At 46.7% G+C, this 20,552-nt stretch overlaps 1 protein-coding gene across 5 annotated transcripts in view; it reads left to right on the top strand.

Moving 5' to 3' along the window:
- Positions 1–20,552, top strand: part of ccdc83 (coiled-coil domain containing 83) — a 104,800-nt gene that overhangs the window by 15,876 nt on the left and 68,372 nt on the right. For all 5 annotated transcript variants that reach the window (XM_085998838.1, XM_085998839.1, XM_085998837.1 and 2 more), the window contains exons 3-5: positions 2,015–2,099; positions 13,789–13,957; positions 19,703–19,870. In XM_085998838.1, coding sequence (XP_085854964.1) covers positions 2,015–2,099; positions 13,789–13,957; positions 19,703–19,870 — 422 coding nt within the window. The remainder of the gene's footprint in view (positions 1–2,014; positions 2,100–13,788; positions 13,958–19,702; positions 19,871–20,552) is intronic.

Here is a 20,552-nt window from a genome sequence, read left to right as displayed (position 1 = left end):
TGACTTCTTATGTCAGCAAATATGCAGTAGAACATCAAACTTAGAAACTGCACAGTCGAATCCACTTTGTGATGTATGCTTTTGTCAAGTGTTTCCCTTGACTAATACATGTTACTGTATATTGGATGGAGGGTGATGGTATGTGTAGTAAATTGAATATATACTTTTCACAAACCCATTCAGAAGCTAAATCCTTGTTTAATCAGTGTAAAATTGCAATGTTGCTATTTCAAATACCACCCTGTGCTAAAGTATTTGATATTTTGAGATTCTAATATGAATGAATAACAGTATAAAGAAGTATTTGATTGAACTTGTATTGTCAATTAAAGCAAATGGTTATTTATTGACAGCTGTGGAGAAGAAAATAAGGCTGAATAAGGAGTAATGTTATGTTGGGTTTGCAATACGAATATCTGCTAGAAGGATGTGGAAGTAAGGGCTAGATTTCCACCCAATCCTAGCCGATGAGTGGAAATTCTAGCCCATATTAGCACTTTAGTATTCGGCTGTGGTAATGGGCATTCCTCACATGAGAAAAGTCAAACCAAATGTTATGTAACTCTTGGTTATTTTGAAAAGTATCCTGAATAATACCTCTTGTGTGTGCCAACGTCCCCGCTGGAACTGCTTCTTCCTTCCCAATGCCACAGTAAATCTAACATATTGTATCACATTGTGGAAGTAATATATAGTTTGTGGCTGTATAGTGATTAAATAGCTGTATCAGTCTTTAATCACTCGTGAAATTAGTAGCATTTGGGATAGAGTAGTCCCCTTGAATTTCATACTGAATCCTCACTTTGGGGATTTTCAAATGGCAGTATTCTGGAGCAAGACGAGGAACAGCTCGAGTTATATAATTGGACATTTAATAGTGCCTTCTAGGCTTGTAATGATCTCTTAATATAAAGCTATATATGTAATATAAAGCTATATATGTATTTATTTACAAAAGTATTCTGTTAAACATTGTGAAGACCAAAGCTATCTTCTTTGGCCCCTGCCACAAATTCCATACCCGCGCCACCGATTCCATCCCCCACCATGGCCACTGTCTCCAGTTGAAGCAAACCATTTGGAACCTCAGCATCCCATTTCACCCTGAGCTGAGCTTCTGACCCCATAACACCTCCACCTCTAACATCGCCCATCTCACCCCGCGTCAGCCCATCTGCTGCTGAACCCTCATCCAAACTCCACTATTCTAATGCTCTCTTGGCCGGCCTCCCATCAGCCACCCTCCACAAATTTCAGCTCATCCAAAACTCTGCTGCCCATATCCTAACCCACACCAGGTTCCACTCACCCCTGTGTTTGCTGAACTACATTGGTCCCCCAGTGCCTTCAATTTAAAATTCTCATCCTCATGTTTAAATCCCTTCCCCATCTCTGTAGCATCTTCCTGCCCAACAATGCTCCAAGAGCTCTGCTTTCCTCCAACTCTGGCCACTTGTGCATCCTGCCCTGCCCTCACCCCACCATTGGCGGCCATGCCTTCAGCCATCTAAACCCTAAGCTGTGAAATTCCCTCCCTAAACCTCTGCCTTTCCACCTTTTCTCTCCTTCTTTAAGACCATCCTTTAAAAACTACCTCTTTCACCCCTCCGACTATCTTCTTCTTTGGCTTGGTGTCAATTTTTGTCTGATTACATTTCAGTGAAGCGCTTTAGGACATTTTCTATGTTAAAGGCACTGCATAAATGCAAGTTGTTGCTGTTATGCATTGCACTTGTGAGTATTACTTCTGAATTATCCGATCTTTCTCATTTGTGCATAAATTGGGTATAATGTTCACCATTGCATAAAATGAGTCTGGAATTGGTAACACAAGTGGTATTTACATGGGACTATTTTTCCTCTGGAATTCATGCCTATAAATGTAACTAGATATTCTTTTTCTAGACCCCATCATCTGAGGCTACTACTGTAGCTATCTGTATTACTTTAATAAAAAAATATTTAAATGTTCATGAATTGTGTTTAGTTTGTTAATTGTTAATATTATTCTTAGATTTCAGCTAAAAGAGAAGGCTATTGAAAAATTCACGCATGAAATAGAAGTGCATGAAGAAATTAACGCACGATGCAGAGAACGAGTAAGGCTCTGTCACATGAATAAAAACCAATGCTCTTCTATTGCTCTTACAATAGATTAAGAAACTTTTGTGAACATTGTTGCTTGTTAAAGCCATAATTCACCAAAACAATTATTATCAGGAAAAAATGATGGATAAACACAAAAAAAGGCCACAAGGAAACAAGTAATATTAAGCAAATTGAAATTCAGTTTAATCTTTGGGCTCAGATTGCTAATATAAACTGCTTAGGTAATATTATAATACAATGGCCTGTTCATAATTTGATTTAATGGTCACTTGCAGCCTGTCTCCCTTAACAGACTTGCTCCATGTGGCTGTTGTTTATGTTGACATATGAATATTTGGATTAGATTAGGTTATAATTTGTAACATTGCAGGTATCCAAGCTCTTGTATAGCATGAGTGTGGTATGTGGAATCAAAACCCACCATTTAATGCAAAAAGAAAATATTGCAGATGCTGGAAATCTGAAATAAAAACAAAATGCTGAAGATACTCAGCAGGTCAGGCAGCATCTGTGAAGAGAGAAACCGAGTTAACGTTTCAGGTCAATGACCTTTCGTCAGAACTGGAAAAAAGCCGGAAATGGAACAGATTTTTAAGCAAGTGCAGGGGCTGGGAAAGGGGGGAGGGGATGAAAGAACAAAAGGGAAGGTCTGTGATAGGATAGAAGACAGGAGAGGTTAAGAGACATTAAGAGATATTCAAGGCAAAAGGAGATGGTAATGGGACAGGTTAAGAAACAAAAGATGGCTCTAGATGAAGTGTAAATTGTGCTGGCAGAATGAAAGACAGCTGCCGTGTGGGAGAAGAAAAGGAAAAAACAAAAAAAAGTGTGGGGAAAAAAAATATATATGATGGGGGCCGAGGTTATGATCTGAAATTGTTGAACTCTGTGAGTCCAGAGGCTGTAAAGTGCCTAATCGGAAGATGAGGTGCTGTTCCTCGAGCTTATGTTGAACTTCAGTGGAACAATGCAAGAGGCCTAGGACAGTGAGGTCTGGGTGGGAGTGGAGCGGAGAATTAAAGTGACAGGTGCCCGGAAGCTCGGGGTCCTTCTTATGGACTGAACAGAGGTGTTCCGCAAAGCGGTCACCCAGTCTGCGTTTGGTCTCCCGAATGTAGAGAAGACCGCATCGTGAGCAGCGAATACAGTATACTAAATTGCAAGAAGTACAAGTAAATCGCTGTTTCACCTGGAAGGGGTGTTTGGGGCCCTGGACAGTGGGAAGGGGGGAGATATAAGGGCATGTGTTGCATCTCCTGCGCTTGCACAGAAAGGTGCTGGGGGAAGGGGTGTTGGGGGTGATAGAGGAGTGGACCAGGGTGTCGCGGAGGGAGCGGTCCCTTCGGAATGCTGAAAGGGGAGGTGAGGGGAAGATGTGTTTGGTGGTGGGATCACGCTGGAGGTGGCGGAAATGGCAGAGGATGATCTGTTGAATGTGGAGGCTGGTGGGGTGAAAGGTGAGGACACTGGGAACCCTATCGTGGTTCGCAGAGGGAGGGGCAGGGGTGAGGGCAGAAGTGCGGGAGATAGAACGGACACGGTCAAGGGCCGTGTCAACCACAGTAGAGGTGAATCCTCAGTTGAGGAAAAAGGAAGACATGTCGGAAGCACTGGTGTGGAAGGTGGCATCATCATAGCAGATGCGGCGGAGACAGAGAAACTGGGTGGGAGGAAGGGGAGTCAGTGGGCTTGTAGTGAATGTTGGTCAATAACCGATCCCCAGAGATGGAGACGGAGAAGTCGAGGAAGGGAAGAGTCGGAGATGGACCATGTGAGGGAAGGGTGGAAATTGGAAGCAAGGGGGGGCGGGGGGGGGGGGCGGCGGCCGGGGGGGGGGGGGTGGGGGGGGGGCCGGGGGCGCGGGGGGGGGGCAGAGCGGGGGCGGGGCAGGGGGGGGCAGAGCGGGGGGCGGGGGGGGCGGTGGCGGCGCGGGGGGGCGGGGGGGGGGGAGAGACTCGTGGACATGGAGACGAAGGCGGCGGAAAAAGAGCTCAGCATCGTGCCGAGCTCAATTCATTTGAGGTGGGGGCGTAAGGGGATGAAGCTAAGGCCTTTGCTAAGGACTGATCGTTCAGGGTCAGAGAGGGGAAGGTCCAAGGGGATAGTGAAAACGCGGCAGGGGGTGCGATTGGGAGAAGGGATGGGGTCAGAGGAAAGTGAAGGGGAAGAAGGTTCCGGAGGGGTGTTGGTGTCCAAGAGTTGTTGAAGCTTGCAATCCTTGACACCTGAAAGGAAGAAAAAAAGTTTTTTGTTGAAGCATTTAATCCTTTAACACCAAAACAGACGACTTTCTTGATCAGGGAGGGTGAAAATTTATAAAAAGGGAAAATGCATTTTTTTTGTCACCAGTTTTCCATTATCTCACTCCTGACTGGGTTTGTTGTACAGGTGACATCCCAGTTTTACTTTCCCCCTTTATAAACCTGGCATGAACACTTCCATCTGGAGTTACTGCAAAGTAAACAAAACTGGAAACCTAGGCAATTTTACCCCACTGTCACTCTTGGATACCCCACTGAGATCATCTAACTTGGCACAGGAATCCAACTTTTGGCCATCAGTGCAGTACCACATAATATTCTGAGGCATGAGAGAAGCATAAAAAGTAAAGTTGTCTGTATCTTGCTACTGTAGTTTTTTATCTGTATAAATCAACATGTCCTTTCTACTGAGTAGAATTACAGCATGAGTAAAGCAGAGAATAAAAATGATACAATCGCCACCATCAACAAAACTACATAAAGCTTACTAATATTTCATTAATAACTGCACAACTATGATGCCTGTCTGTCTGAAATTTGAGTTGTGCATTTCTTATGTTAAAAATGATATTAACTATATTAGACAATTATGTGCATATTACAATAAACACTCTAATAACTCAAACTTCACAGGTGCAATCATTGTGAAATAGACAGTAAAGTTATTGAGGGTGAGATTGGGCCCGAGAATGGGCGTGGGGATCGCAAAGCGGGATTTGCCTGCACCCGTTCAAAGTGGCGCAGACAGCATGCAAAGTTTGTGCTGCCTGCTCATTATAATGATTGGAGCGCTAAACACGCTGCTGGTTGACCCGGCGCTCGAGGTGGGGGCCAATATCGGGTACAGTCTGCTGACCAATAAAATTTTGCCTCGGCTCTCTGCACTTCTTAAAGGGAAGGTGCTTTGTTGCAGAAGCACCTCATTGGCACTCTGGAAGCAGCCATGTCACAACAGGGAAGAGAAAGGGCAAGGTGCTTCTCAGATGCAGCTGTGATGAAATATTCCATTCATCACTCATTGGCATTCTCTGCCTGTGACTGTGGTTGGTTTCAGTTCCGTTTCCTCACCATTGTATTGTACTGTGTGTAGGGCTCCGCCCATACCTGGCCCCTATGTAAGCTGGCCCAGCCTGCATCACATCCAGTACGGCAGACCTGGATGGAAGATACCTCTCTGTGTGTTACCTTCTAAGTCAATAAAAGCCTTGTTTTGTTTCGCTAACATCGAGTCTCGGATTTATTGAGGCACATCAATTTTATTGACTTAGAAGGTAACACACAGAGGAGAGGTATCTTCCATCCCATCACCATCTGCAGTCACAACCAGCAGGATCACGACTCGAACCTCGAGAGGTTCCTGAAAACCGCACAAAAACTCAACCTCACCTACAACGAGGACAAGTGCGTTTACAACACCACGCGCCTCTGCATACTAGGCAGCGTGGTGGAGAATGGGGAAATCGGACCAGACCCCGACCGATTGCGCCCCCTATGGGAGCTGCCCCTGCCCAACACTCCCAAAGCCCTGAAAAGGTGCCTGGGGTTATTTTCTTATTATTCCCAATGGGTCCCCAACTACTCCGACAAAGCCCGCCCCCTCTTGAAAGCATCCTCTTTTCCGCTCCCTGCTGAGGCCCACGCCGCCTTCAAAAGCATTAAGCGGGATATTGAGCGGGCCTCGCTACAGGCAGTGGACGAGAACACTCCCTTTCAAGTGGAAAGTGATGCGTCTGACTTTGCCTTGGCGGCCACCCTCAACCAGGCGGGGCGGCCCGTAGCTTTCTTCTCGAGGACCCTCCAAGGGCCCGAGATCAGACACTCCTCCGTGGAAAAGGAGGCCCAAGCCACCGTGGAGGCAGTGCGCCATTGGCGCCACTACCTAGCCGGCAAACGCTTCACCCTACTTACCGACCAGCGGTCGGTAGCGTTTATGTTCAATAATAAACAGAGGGGGAAGATTAAAAATGATATTCTTAGGTGGCGGATCGAGCTCTCCACCTTCGATTATGACATCATTTACCAGCCAGGGGCCCTTAACGAATCCCCCGACGCCCTCTCACGAGGGATGTGTGCCAGCGCCACCGGGGATCGGCTACAGACCCTCCACAACGACCTCTGCCACCCGGGGTCACGCGGCTGTTCCACTTCATAAAGTCCCGCAACTTACCCTACTCGATTGAGGAAGTTCGGTCGCTGACCAGGAACTGCCGCACTTGCGCTGAGTGCAAGCCTCGATTCTACCGCCCAGATAGAGCCCACTTAATCAAAGCTACACGGCCCTTTGAGCGGCTCAGCTTAGATTTCAAGGGCCCCCTCCCGTCCGTCGACCGCAATGTTTACTTCCTGAACATTGTGGACGAATACTCCCGTTTCCCATTTGCCCTCCCCTGCCCAGACATGACCAGCGCCACGGTCATTAAATGCCTCAACAGCCTGTTCTGCCTGTTCGGTATGCCGAGCTACATCCATACGGATAGGGGGGCGTCCTTCATGAGTGAAGAGCTACGCCAGTACATGCTGTCCAGGGGGATCGCCACAAGCCGTACCACCAGCTACAACCCTCGGGCTAACGGTCAAGTGGAGCGAGAGAACAGGACAGTATGGAAAGCAGTCACTCTAGCTCTAAGGACCAAGGGCCTCCCTATCTCCCGCACCGACTCCACGCCAACCCCCAATACGCATATGTCCGGCACGCCGACGGAAGGGAGGACACCGTGTCCATAAAAGACGTCGCCCCAGCCGGTAACGACAACAGCAGCAACAACGATCACAGCAACTCTTACCCACCCACTACTCTTTCATCACCCCCGGAAGAACATCGACCAACGGTACCCCCACCAACTACCCCTTCAACAACCCTGGCGGCACCCCCGGCAGAGACCCAGGAGGCCACCGGGGACACCCAGCCGACACCCGCGGCACCACAACAGCCACGTCGGTCGCAGAGGACTATCAAACCCCCGAACAGACTAAATCTATAGAAGGGGTGAATGTGATGAAATATTCCATTCATCACTCATTGGTATTCTCTGCCTGTGACTGTGGTTGGTTTCAGTTTCATTTCCCTTACCTCAGTTCCGTTTCCTCACCATTGTATTGTACTGTGTGTAGGGCTCCACCCATACCTGGCCCCTATGTAAGCTGGCCCAGCCTGCATCACATCCAGTACGGCAGACCTCTGGATGGAAGATACCTCTCTGTGTGTTACCTTCTAAGTCAATAAAAGCCTTGTTTTGTTTCGCTAACATCGAGTCTCGGATTTATTGAGGCACATCAGCAGCACTGGAGGCTTTGGTCGTGGGGTATACAGAAGAAGACAGGGCCTCTACCCACAGGGGGGGCAAGAGGCCACGGGAGGAGATAGCCCAAGCCGTCGGTGCCACTCGTGTTGCCCCCCAGGACCTGGATCCAGTGCTGCAAGAAGTTTAATGACCTCATGAGTGATCAAGGTGAGTGAATGCGTCTCAAATGCCATATCCCACCAACTGCACCACTAGCCTCACACACTGCTCAATGCATCACACCCCCACCACTCACCTACCAACAATCTCTAGCATTCACGACTCATACTTCACAATCGTAGCTTCACCTAACCCTCACACAATTACCACTGCTGCAAGCCTCACACCCACAACTCGCACCTTCCACACAAGCTTGGCTATTTAATCATGGCAGGCATATAATCCAAACACATTGCACCACACTCACTGACACACTTCCCTTTCTCTTGCAGGCCAAGGTGGTTCACAACCACCGTGAGCAGCAGCAGACAGGCGGGGGAGGAGCATATCTGCAGAACCTTACTTTTTTTTTAAATTCGTTTCTGGGATGTGGGTGTCGCTGGTAAGGCCAGCATTGATTGCCCATCCCTAATTGCCCTTGAAAAGGTGGTGGTGAGCTGCAGCCTTGAACTGCTGCAGTCTGTGTGGTGAAGGTACTCCCACAGTGCTGTTAGGTAGGGAGTTCCAGGATTTTGATCCAGCAACGATGAAGGATCGGCGATATACTTCTAAGTCAGGATGGTGTATGACTTAGAGGGGAACTTGGAGGTGGTGGTGTTCCCATGCGCCTGTTGCCCTTGTCCTTCTAGGTGGAAGAGGTCGTGGGTTTGGGAGGTGCTGCCAAAGAAGCGTTGGCGAGTTGCTGCAATGCATCTTGTAGATGGTGCACACTGCAGCCACGGTATGCTGGTGGTGAAGGGAGTGAATGTTTAAGGTGGTGGATGGGGTGCCAATCAAATGGGTTGCTTTGTCCTGTATGGTGTTGAGCTTCTTGAGTGTTGTTGGAGCTGTACTCATCCAGGCAAGTAGAGAGTATTCCCTCACATTCCTTACTTGTGCCTTGTAGATGGTGGAAAGGCTTTGGGGAGTCAGGAGGTGAGACACTCTCCACAAAATACCCAGCCTCTGACCTGCTCTTTTAGCCACAGTATTTATGTGGCTGGTCCAGTTAAGTTTCTGTGCTGGAGGAGACTGTGCTCGAGATAATTAGAGGGGCTATCACTGAGACCGTGGTGAGTGGCGAGGTTGAAAGCATAGCTGATGATGGTATGCTCATACCTAATCATTCCCCTCATGACACAATCTCTTCTCAGAAGCTGCTAATGGTGCAAGCGTGCACATCTTGCTTTCCCCGGCCCCCCTCCCCTCACCACAACCCGAACCTTGTGCCTTCCTCCTTTCAGATACCCAAGAATTGCCAGCAGCCCAGCCAATCCCTGACTAAGTAGAGGAGGAGAGTGATGGAGAAGAAGAGACAGCATCACTCGATCTGACACTCCCAGGCACCAGCTCAGAAAATGGCACAGAGCGAACTTTAGAGGATAGTATAGAGGCGGGATCTGCATATGGTGAGTCACTGGGCATGAGTGAGCTGCAGCCAGGCCAGGAGGAATGGGTAGCTCGGGTGCCAGCTCCCTTAGGGCGAGTTCGCAAATAAGTTTTGTTGCACAGGACTCGGATGAGGATTTTGATGGGGCGGCTTTCAGAAGAAGGGTGATGGGCATGGACACAGAAATGCTTAGTGCAATGGCAGACCTGCCAGAGAGCCTCTTGTCAGTGTCAAGGAGCATGGAGGAGTCCGGCTCCAACATTGCATGGGGCTTTAGAAGGAGTTTGGAGCCCATGATTTCTAGGATGGAATTGATGGGCAACTCCATTAGGACACTTGTGGACCCAACCATGATGCTGAGTGTAATGGGTGATATTGTATCTTCCATTGCAGCACAAACAGAAGCGACCCAACATCTGAGTGCTGCAATGGAAGCTCGGACTGCTTTCCTGCAGTCTTCGCTTGCTGCCACGCAAGCTCAGACTGATGCCATTGTGGCTGGGTTTACGAGTGTGAAAAGGGCTTGCAGGATCTCCGAGCATTCCAGCAATCTGTCCTCCAACAGATCACTAGGATCGCTGAGGTGCCACCCCAGAGGAGTGGTAGTGACTCTGTGTTCGACCTGCTGTCCTATCTCAGATGACGATATTCGTACTCCCACCAGTGCCCTTGCTGCTGCCTGTCAGTCAGCCAGCCAGCCCAGACTGCTGGTGCCCATGCTGATGTGGTGCAGTCTACAGCTGGGCTTTCTAGACCCAGAGCTGCTCGAGGTCGTCCTGCAAGGCCATCTGCAGTGTCCCCCACTGAAAGTCAGCAGCCTTCCACCAGCCGTGCGAAGGAGGACTACAATAGGCAAAATAACATGAAAGACAGACACTAAGGGAATGCACAAAGGTGATTAGTTGACTTTGTTATGTAATATTAGATTGATTAATTTTTAAATTATGTTTGGAATGTTTGTTTTGTGGTGGCTCTCATTTCAGCTTTGTGTCCAAGAAGACGCTATAATGTTCTGTGATAGAGGGATGGTAAGGTGGCGGATGTGTTGAGCAACGGGGATCTGGGGATTCATTCAGGGAAACCGGAGTCTGATGAGATGCTGACAGACAGCTGATCTGGAACGGGGATCTGCTGCCTGCCTGTTGCTTTCTTCCTCCTCCTCCTGAGGTGATCGCTGAACACGTGGTGGCAAGGGCTGTGCTCTCATGATGGCCAAGTTGTGGAGGATGCAGCAGACCAACACGAAATGGGACACCCGCTCCAGCGTGTACTGGAGGGCTCCTCCTGAACAGTGAAGGCAGTGGAACCGTTGCTTTAGCACCCCGATGGTCTGATCGATGAGGTTCCTCATGGCAGCATAGCTCTCATTATATGATTGCCTGCCACGAGTGGTGGGGTTGCAGAGTGGGGTCATCAGCCAGGTGCAGAGTGGATAGTCTTTGTCTCTGAGCAGCCACCCTTGGGTTCGAGGTGGCTGGAAGATTGCCGGCACACCGGACTGGTGCAAGATGAATGCATCATGACTGCTGCCAGGATACCGGACATTCATCATGATGTGCTGGGCATGGTCACACACCAACTGCACATTAAGTGAGTGGTGGCCTTTGCGGTTGCGGTACATCTCAGGATTGGTATGCGGCGCCTACAAAGCCACTTGTCGATGACACCCTGCACCATGGGGAAGCCTGATATCCTGGCAAAGCCACATGTGCACTCCTCCTGCTTCTCTCTGTTCAGAGAGAAGACAATTAAATCCTTTCTCCTGGAGTACAGAGCCTCTGTGACCTCACGGATGCAGTGATGGATGGCGAACTGGGAGACGTTAGCTATGTATCTGCTCCAGACTGGAAGGAACTCTGAGGCTGCAGGTCTGGCTCCAAGAGGTGGCGGAGTTCTGGGACCACCTCCTTGGTGATACGGAGCCTTCGAATACACTGCAGGTAGAAGTGCTCTTGGAAGACACTATGAGAGCCCTCCTACCCCCCTCCTCCATCTGCGTGCAGCTTGTCCCCTTTACTTTCTCTGCTCCATCTCCCTGTCATGCTCCAGCATGAAGGGGACTGCAAGTACAGCCCCCATGACTGGGAGCAAGTGGTCTGAGCAGAACCCTTGAATTCAGAAACAAGGCCTTCTCCACTTGCAGTACCACTCACTGTCACCTCGCCAACTTTAAATAACCATAGAAAGCTCCAAACTGTTGCACAAACTTTCACGGAGGGAATAGAAATTAAAAAGCAAGTCACTTGCAAGTTGGTGATGATGCCTTTAAATACCACTGGTGGGGGTCCCTCGTGCAGCTGAATATACATTCATCTGTGTGATTTGGAGAGGGTGTGCAGTCGAGCGGTGACATCCAAAATAGCAGGTTGTGCATCAAATCCATGTTGCACACTGATTGGCGTCATGATCTGACTCATTACCATTCTTCTAGCGAACGCAGGCAACAGCCGCGCTGCGGACCTGCCAAAAATGACGGCCGCCACAGCCCGTGCCAGGAGTGGGCAGAAGCAAGGTGGCCGCCATTTTTTTGCCAAAACTGGCCTTAACAGCCATCGCTAAGGTGCCAAATTTCACGGCCAATATCTTAAAATGTAGAACATATTGGTAAAATCCATAATTTCAATATACAAACTAAGTTATATAATGGCCCAAAAATTATGGTCCGTGGCGTAGCTCTGGAGCACGCCGCAGACCTGCGAAAAGAATATGCATCTACCTGATGGGGGCCCTCCTTCATAAATTTGCTCTCTGACTGCTCAAGGGTAGCGTAATGGCCCACGGATCCCAGGGGTGCAGCATATGCGGAAGCGTACCTGGGATCACGTGGGCTCAGTCCTCCAATTGGGAAACAGAATTAGATTTTTCAGCATGGAATCTTGTAATCAGATCTAATTACAATTTACAGGATTGGAATTTAATTGCTAATTAGCTTCATTCCACAACATCACTACATCTTGGTTCAGTTAGAAAAAATTTAACTTTGCTAATAATAATTATCAACATTAAAACTCCAATCTTTGCAGAATCAAGAAAAACACATTTGACTCAATTAAACTACCCGATTTCTGAGATGAAAATGGTTAAAACATGCCTGAGGTATCGCTGCGCCTGTTTGCATCAACTGTAAAATTTTCATAGGCAATTGCTGGGCAGTTGATGGGCAAATAGCCCAACTCTGCGCCAGCAATTGTTTTTTCTTTGGGCGCATACGTTGACAGATCACCAGTTCAGGATTTAGCGCAGCATGCGCAAATCCAGAACTTGGGCATTTCAAAGGCGATATGATGGCGTAGTCTCAGAGTAGTACGCTGTCATACCCGCCACACATTCGGGCCCAGTATGTTTCTCTCTAGAAATCCAAATGTATTTTATACAGACAAATACTATTTTGTTGAATCTATCATCTTCTTGTTCAAATTACTGACGTTAATTAAGTGGAAATTTATTAAACAGATGATCACTGAGAATATTTTTTTTGCTCATTTTCATCCTATCGCTTATCTCCTGAAGGCATGAACTCCTTACTAGGGTACAGTTCCATAGGCGCTAGTTGCCCTCTGGTACCTCACTCAGACTGGCCTATTATTCACGTCTGAGCATTGGGTATATGTTAGCAGGTCATTCAACCTTGTGGGTCATTGCAGGTGAGCCCAATCCTATCCTTGCTCAATGTGAACAGATCTGCACTTCTAGCAGAGATTTCTGGATAATACTCGGCATCAGAAACTCGGTTGTTTTGGCCAATATAGCTCTGGTGTTGAGGCCAATTTTAGCATCCTTAGCTACACTTCAGCTGAGGTCAGCTAATTCAATACAGATGGGGGATTGAACTTGAGACTTTCCTGCTCTGTATGATTCATCTTTTCTGTTCTTCTGATCCTAGCTTAACAAATCTTGTATGTACATTATACCTTTGTGGTGAACACTTACTTTCTCTGCATTGAGACTTAAATGATTAATTAATAATTGTGATGCACTTTACGAGTTTTACTTCAATCATTAATCCTATTTTTAGAAGCACTTTTGTTTCCCTCCCTGTTTATGGGCTACACTGCACCATGCACAATTATTGCTCTTAAACTGGTTGGTGTGTAAACGTAGCCTGTGAGGTCTTCCTCTGTTGTATTTAAAGCATCAGATCATGCCTTTGTGCATATGGCAAGTTTATATCTGTGACACAATCAGTGGGCACAAACTTGCATCCTAACTAACTTTGTGGCACAGCATCGGAGCACTACCATGTCACCCTGATAAACTTTTTTCTTAAACTTAGTTTTATTCTTTCTGTGAGGGAGGACTTGCTCCTTTCACTGAACATGTTTTTTCCAATAGTTTTCTTTGTCACCTTTTTCAAAAAAAAAACTTGATTTTAAAATATTTTTTGTTAGGGGTGTTGGGGGGGGAGAGCAAGCACAGTTATGTATCGTTTTTACCATGATATCTTATACAGTGATACAAGTATGTTGGGTGCAATTTACATCATTATTTTGTGTTTGGGTACAAACAGAAAAAGTTTGGCAAATACATTTTCATGCAGACTGTACCAATGCTCATTTAATAATATCTAATTTATCTGCATCTTTATAAGAATGAACAGTTGATGAAGGAGCAGAAGGAACACATCAGGGTTCTATTAAAAAAGGCCCGGGAACTGGAGAAAGAACTGGAACGCAAAGAAATAATCAACAATGAACAAGTAGAACAGGCTGTGAAAGAAAAGTTGGAGCTAATTAAACAAAACAAACAGCAAGTGAAAGGTATTAGCTGAATTCCTTTTTCAAAACTTTTAATAATCATCTACATTTTCATTAGCTAAAATGGTTCATGTATAAGCCTTCATCAACTGCAGTGGGTTGTGTATAAGCCATATTTTGCATATCCTGCTGTGCTTACACTTTAATGTTCAAAGAAACATTAACTCATATGCAGACCTGGACACTTACTCTGTGGCATTCCCCTGTTAATTCTTGCATAATATTGGCATGTTAAATTTTAATTTTGCAATCTGACAAATGACACCTGATCTATTTTGGCAAGTTTTAGTAAGGAATATCCTGCTGTCATGTTTCTTCATTACGGAAATAATAGTCTTGGCACTTGTGCATATCGATATATTGAAATGCTTACATTACAAACAATAACCGTTTAGACCGATACTCTAGTTATAGTGTCAGAGAAGGACCTGTTCTGATGCAAGAGTAAAGCAAAGTGAAACTCCCTCAAAGAGAGAGTCTCACTATATTTCATTTTGGAGTCAGTTTCCATTTTCCTATATTTTAACATCAGTGTATGGAGATTTACCATTCATGTCTAAGGTTTTAAGATGCCAAGTTAGCTTACCTTTGAACAGTCTTATATTAGCCAGTCCAAATTGTATTCACAGCCGCACAAACTAAACTAGTCACAATCAGAATAAAGTACAGAAGTCCTACTTGTCAGATTTCACAGATAAAGTCGGGCACAGAATGCATCCATTATAACCCTAAAATTAGGATAAAAATTGGGAATTACAAGTACTTGATTCTTAAATGTTTCACAATCTCGGATTGCTTACTGACAATATTACAGAACTATATATTTCTAAATAAGGCTAAGGTTTTCTATGGGCCACTGACTTTCAGCATTCAGTTATTACTCTGAAATATAAAATGTACAACATCTTCCTTTTAGTAGGCTGGCTGATGAATATCTCCCACTGGGATGCTCAGTTACATTGCTGGGGATGTCCTTAACAAGTCACCATCTGTGGTCATTGTCTCTGTCCATGGTTGTTGTCGTCTTTTGTCAGTCATTTTCTTCTCAGCCTAGCTTAATTAATCTTGCACATACATTGGGCTAAAAATTTGGGTGTTTAACACTACCCATTACTGCCATAATATGGTGGAAAACGGCAGCGGCTGCTCTTCCACCAGCTGGTGGCGGGTCCCGCAGCGGTTGCCGTTTTGTGAGGGCTGGCAGCGCTGCTGATTTAAAAGCGATCGCTGAAGGGATTGAAATTAACCAGGTCGTAACGTCAGCGAGTGTGCAACACTCACTTGACGCCCAATCTGCAGCATTGGATTTCGCTGCTGTACTTACCGGCATGTATGCCTTAACAACGATAGACAGCGCAAGCGTTCAAAAGTAGGAAGGAGGCTCCAGCAGCAATATTTAAAGGGATCATCAATCAGTTGCACCTGACATAGTTATGTAGTTTGACTGGCTCTGTGCTACAGGAAACTCTCGTTTAAACGGCACCTAAATATCCGGAATACTCTAATAACCGGCAAAATTCATACTCCGAAAACAACACCTCAATAACCAGAAATGTTGCCGAGTCCGAGTCTCCCGTGGTGGCTGAGTTAGTCAGTGGGGGTAGTTCTCCAAACTGCTACTACTCGGCTTCTTGGCGCTGTCGGAAGTTTCTGTAGGTGAGTACCCAATTATACTGCACATTTGTTGATTTTTTTAATTTTTATTTGTTAAAAATAGCATCTGTAGATATACCTCTCCGTTATCTGGAATTTTTAATCAACCGGTACCATCCCAGTCCCATCGGTGCCAGATATGAAAGAGTTTCCTGTACTTTCTGCAACTCCACCAGCTTTATTAACTTCTTTCACGATTCTACAGTAACAGGGAGTGTTGTTGCAAGTGCAGAATGCCTTCATCATTATTTAAAGGCTTCTGCTCACAACACTTGCTCACAGTCATGGCGGCTGTATTGGTAGTTGCCCTTGCATTCCAGGATCTTCGACAGAGGGAGCAGAGGCAGCGAGGAACACGGGAACATGCACGCAGAGGGAGGAGGAGGAGGGCCATGAGAGCTCTCAACAGGAGACCTTCCCCACCTAGGGTCTTCCAACAGCACTTCTCCTGCCTCCACTTAAGTGAGTAGCAGTATCTTGGGAGGCTACACTTCACCAAGGAGGTGGTCACAGAACACTGCCACCTCCTGCAACCAGACCTGCAGCCTGAGAGCAGGGTAACTACGGCTCTCCCAGTGGCAAAGTCACCGTGGCACTAAATTTCTTTGCCAGTGGATCCTTCCAGTTTGTAGCAGGAGACATCTCAAAGTTTGCAGTCCAGCACTGAATCCGGCAGGTCACTGAGGCTCTCTGCACTAGGAGAAGGGACTATCGGCACAATTTTGTCAATGGGGAGCTTTTGGAGGCGGGACTCCCGCTTTTTGGGTTGTAGTCCCACCTCCATCGACTTGTGGCCAACCCACGCTATTTTCCCTTGATTGACCTTGTTAAGCCCGCCCAGCGGGCTCAGCAGGCCAATTAAGGGACACCTGGTTACTGGTGACGTCAGCAATTGACATTTCATCTGTCAAGAGCTTTTGACAGATGAAAAATCAGCATTTGACAGCTCTGTGAAGCTGTCAAACACCGACAATCTGTCTTCTAACTTGAGTCCTTCTACTCAGACTCAGTTAGAGAGCTCTCCAGACCAGAAAGCAGAGGCTGCAGCTTTTGACAGTTCAGCGGCCATTCTGCTTTCTGTGCCGGTGAGCAGAGGGACTCCCGAGACCTGAAGGGATGAAGCCTGCAGGAGAAAGTAAAGGTAAGTAAAACTTATTAAAACACTTACCTCACACAATTACCTCTGCACACATGCAGCAATCGCTCACCTGCACAACGGACATCTCAACCCCTGCAGACCGACGGCCCGCCTCGCTAACTTGGTGTGGTTCGGAGCCGTCGGACAGCCCACACTTCGGGGCTAAAAATAGGGATTAAGCAAAAAACTGCCTGTTAACTATCTGTTAACAGGCAGTTAATTGGCACTAATCCCCTTCCCACCTCGGGGAAGCGGCTCCCAGCACAGGTCGGGGACCTGCCTCCTGGGACATTGGCACGGAGGCGGGTTGGGGGCGGGATGGGTTCCTGCCCCCCGATTCTGCAATTTTCCCACCACTCCCGCCTCCAAACCCGCCTCCTCGGGGCTTGGAAAATCAAGCCCTACATGTCTTCTCTTTGAGCAGAGAGAAGCAGGATGAGCATGCATGTGACTTTGCCAGGATAGCGGGCTTACCCATGGTGCAGGTTGCCATCAACTGCACACACATGACATTGCGGGCGCCACATAACAATCCTGACATCTTTCGTAACCGCAAAGGCTACCACTCACTTAATGTGCAGGCGGCGTGCAACCACGCACAGAGATTCCTCAATGTCAATGCCTGCTATCCTGGCAGCAGCTATGATGTTTTCATCCTGCGTCAGTCCAGTGTGCCAGCAATCTTCCAGCCACCACATCAAACTCGAGGGTGGCTGCTCGGTGACGAGGGCTATCTGCTCTCCACCTAGCTCGTGTCTCTCCTCAAACCCAACACTTTGCCCAGCGCTTCACCAGGAACATCATCGAGCAGACCATCGGGCTACTGAAGCAACAGTTCCCCTGCCTTGACCACTTGGGAACAGCCCTCCAGTACTCAGGGGAGCAGGTGTCCCATTTTATGGTGGTCTGCTGCATGCTTCACAACTTGGCCATCATGAGGGTGCAGCCCTTGCCACCAGGGATTGTGGCACCACCTCGGGTGGAGGACGGGAGAGAATAGGAGGAAGAGGAGAGAGGGAGGATGCAAGCGGCCAATCGTCCTTCTGTGATCTGCTCATCAGACTCTGATTCCAGTGAATGAAACCCCAGATCTACATTGCTCACCACATCCACATCCCCATCATGCTCACGGAACATCACAGCGTCCTCCTGGGCACAAGGCTGAAATGAGAGACATCACAAAAGATTTCAATCAAAACTTAAGAAATTTATCTCTCAAATTTCCACATGTTTACATGAACAATATTAACTCCTTGTGCAATTCCTTAGTGCCTGTCTTTCGAGTGGCTTTTCCTAATCTAGTGTTCCTACGAAGTGCTACCCCTGTGGCTGCAGCCTGGCTGGTGGAAGGCTGCTAAGGAGAACAACCCTAGCTTCTCCAGTCTATCCACGTAACTGAAGTCCCTCATCCCTGGAACCATTCTTGTGAATCTTTTCTGCATCCTTTCGAAGGCCTTCACATCCTTCCTAAAATGCAGTGCTCAGAATTGGACACAATACTCCAGTTGAGGCCAAACCAGTGTTTTATAAAGGTTCATCGTAAATCCTTGCTTTTGTAATCTATGCCTCTATTTATGAAGCCCAGGATCCCATATGCTTTTTTAACTGCTTTCTCAACCTGCCCTGCCACTTTCAACGATTTGTGCACACATACCCCCCAGTCTCTCTGTTCATGCACTCCCTTTAGAATTGTACCCTTTAGCTTATATTGCCTCTCCTCGTTTTTCCTACCAAAATGTATCACTTCACACTTTTCTACGTTCAATTTCATCTGCCACTTGTCCGCCCGTTCCACCAGTCCTCTTGAAGTCTATCACTATCCTCCTCACTGTTCACTATAGTTATGGTGATAGTGTAAAACAGGCAATATCAGTTCAGCCGCCCATTGAAGTCAATGTAAAAGAAAATCGGAAGAGGTGTATATTGGGCGGCCGATCTGATATCGCCCGATTTACGCTGTCGCCAAAAGTTAAAATTACCCACATAGAGTCTTGAGGTCACAAATGTATACCAGTCTGGTTCAGCAGATTCTCTCAAAGAAGACTTCTTGATTTAACTGTTCTTGAATCCTTTGAGTAATAGTTTTATTAGCCGCTTATCTCTAGCTGTTTATTACACTAGCCACTAAAGTTATACTTTAATCGCCCATGGTTGATGTCGTTCCCATCATTTATTTCCTTGCACAGCATTTCTCGTAGATAATATTCAGACATCAAAAGCAGAAGACAAGCTATCCTTTTTCCTGTGGCACCCCAAAGCTATCTTGTTTATCTTGGAAAGCCTGTTGGTCCAAGATACAAGGAAGTTTGTTTATTAATCCTTAAGTCTCCAAGATGTCTAACATACCACTTTGCAGGATGTCGAACAGAAACCCGATTAGAGGAATTCAAACAGGAAGTAATAGAAGAGGTGGGCATGGATCTGGGAGGCAATGCCATGCTCAAACTTAGGAGAGGAAAGGGGGGTTGGAGATGGGGTGATGGTTAGTGAGGACAGAGGGACTTAGTGAGTTCTTTTTGATGAGAGGGGTAATGATGGTTTTGACAGTGTCTGAGGAGAGGGATCCATTTGAACTATTGGCTAAAAGGTGGCTGGATGGGAAGTTGGGTGGTAAAGAGTTTAGTGGGAATAGGGTTGAGGGAGCAGAAGGTAGGGCTCATGGATGAGACAGACCAAGGTCCAGGGCTAGGGTGGGTATAGGCTGGGGAGAGTTTTGGTTTAGTGGGCAGGGGAAGTAGCAGAGGCAGCTAATTGGATGGTCTCTATCTTGAAGATAAATAAATCCATGAGCTCCTCCTACTTGTTGGAGGCGAAGATGTACTACCAACTTCAATGCAAGTTATTGTTGTACACCAATCTGCTGTGCTGCCAGACCACCTTATTTTACTTTGAGAGCTGTATACTAAACATGTTTAAAATTCTTATCAATGTTGAGTGTATTTTTCTGTTTGGACCAGAGATACTGTCCTATATAAAAGGGTTGGAGCAGAAAATTCTGAAGGAGGAAGAAGTGAAGGCGTACTGGCTGGAGTACAAGAATGTTGGAAGCATTGAGCATAGCAAATATATTAAGATTCGGGAAAATGAACTCGTACAGATGGTGAATAGTTTTATAGAGATACAAGGTATGTATAGTAATTCATGACCTAGAAATTGGTTCATGTAGTGCCCATTTTTCAGGCGCTACACAGTTTCCTAAGTGCCCAAAATAGCTGGTGGAAAGCACACGTGCCATTTAAGTAAGGACAAATGAGGAGTCCTTTACCCATGACTGAAGCAGGTGTTACGTCATTTGCATATGCATATGCAAATAAGGGGCCTAACGCCTCCTTCAGGTTCCCGCTCCAACATTGCTTTGTCCTCCTGCACTGACTGCACTCAGGGAAGCCAACTCTAAAGATCGCCTGCAAATAAAAAAGATAACTTTCCGGTAAAGCACCATCTCCGTCGCTGTCGCTCCTGGCTGTCCTATCCCCGAGATTCTCAACCTCCGATCTCCCATGCAATCCAGCCCAGCAGACCATTTTTCATGCGAAACCATCGCAAATGACTGTTACCATAATATTCTATCACAACTGAACCTGTTCCAGTCCTTATCCAACAACCACACAGCAGGGGTCACTGGATAATTAGCAGGAACTTTGGTCAGTTTTCACTTATGAAGCTCAGTGGTTGGAAGGCTAATTGTAGCACTCATGCTGTTTCCCCAGATAAGTTTTTCTAACTCAATACATGCAAGGGACTGAATGTGGGATCTTACTGAGCCATATGATTTAACACTAGACCATGTGTTAATTTACCCAGTTA

The sequence above is a fragment of the Somniosus microcephalus genome, chromosome 10 (genome assembly GCF_052327205.1).
Source record: "Somniosus microcephalus isolate GS21.2 chromosome 10, FLI_Smic_1.0, whole genome shotgun sequence".
In the NCBI taxonomy this organism is placed as follows: Eukaryota; Metazoa; Chordata; class Chondrichthyes; order Squaliformes; family Somniosidae; genus Somniosus; species Somniosus microcephalus.
Note: the sequence above shows the minus strand (reverse complement) of the source record. Positions and strands in the feature narration are given on the sequence as shown.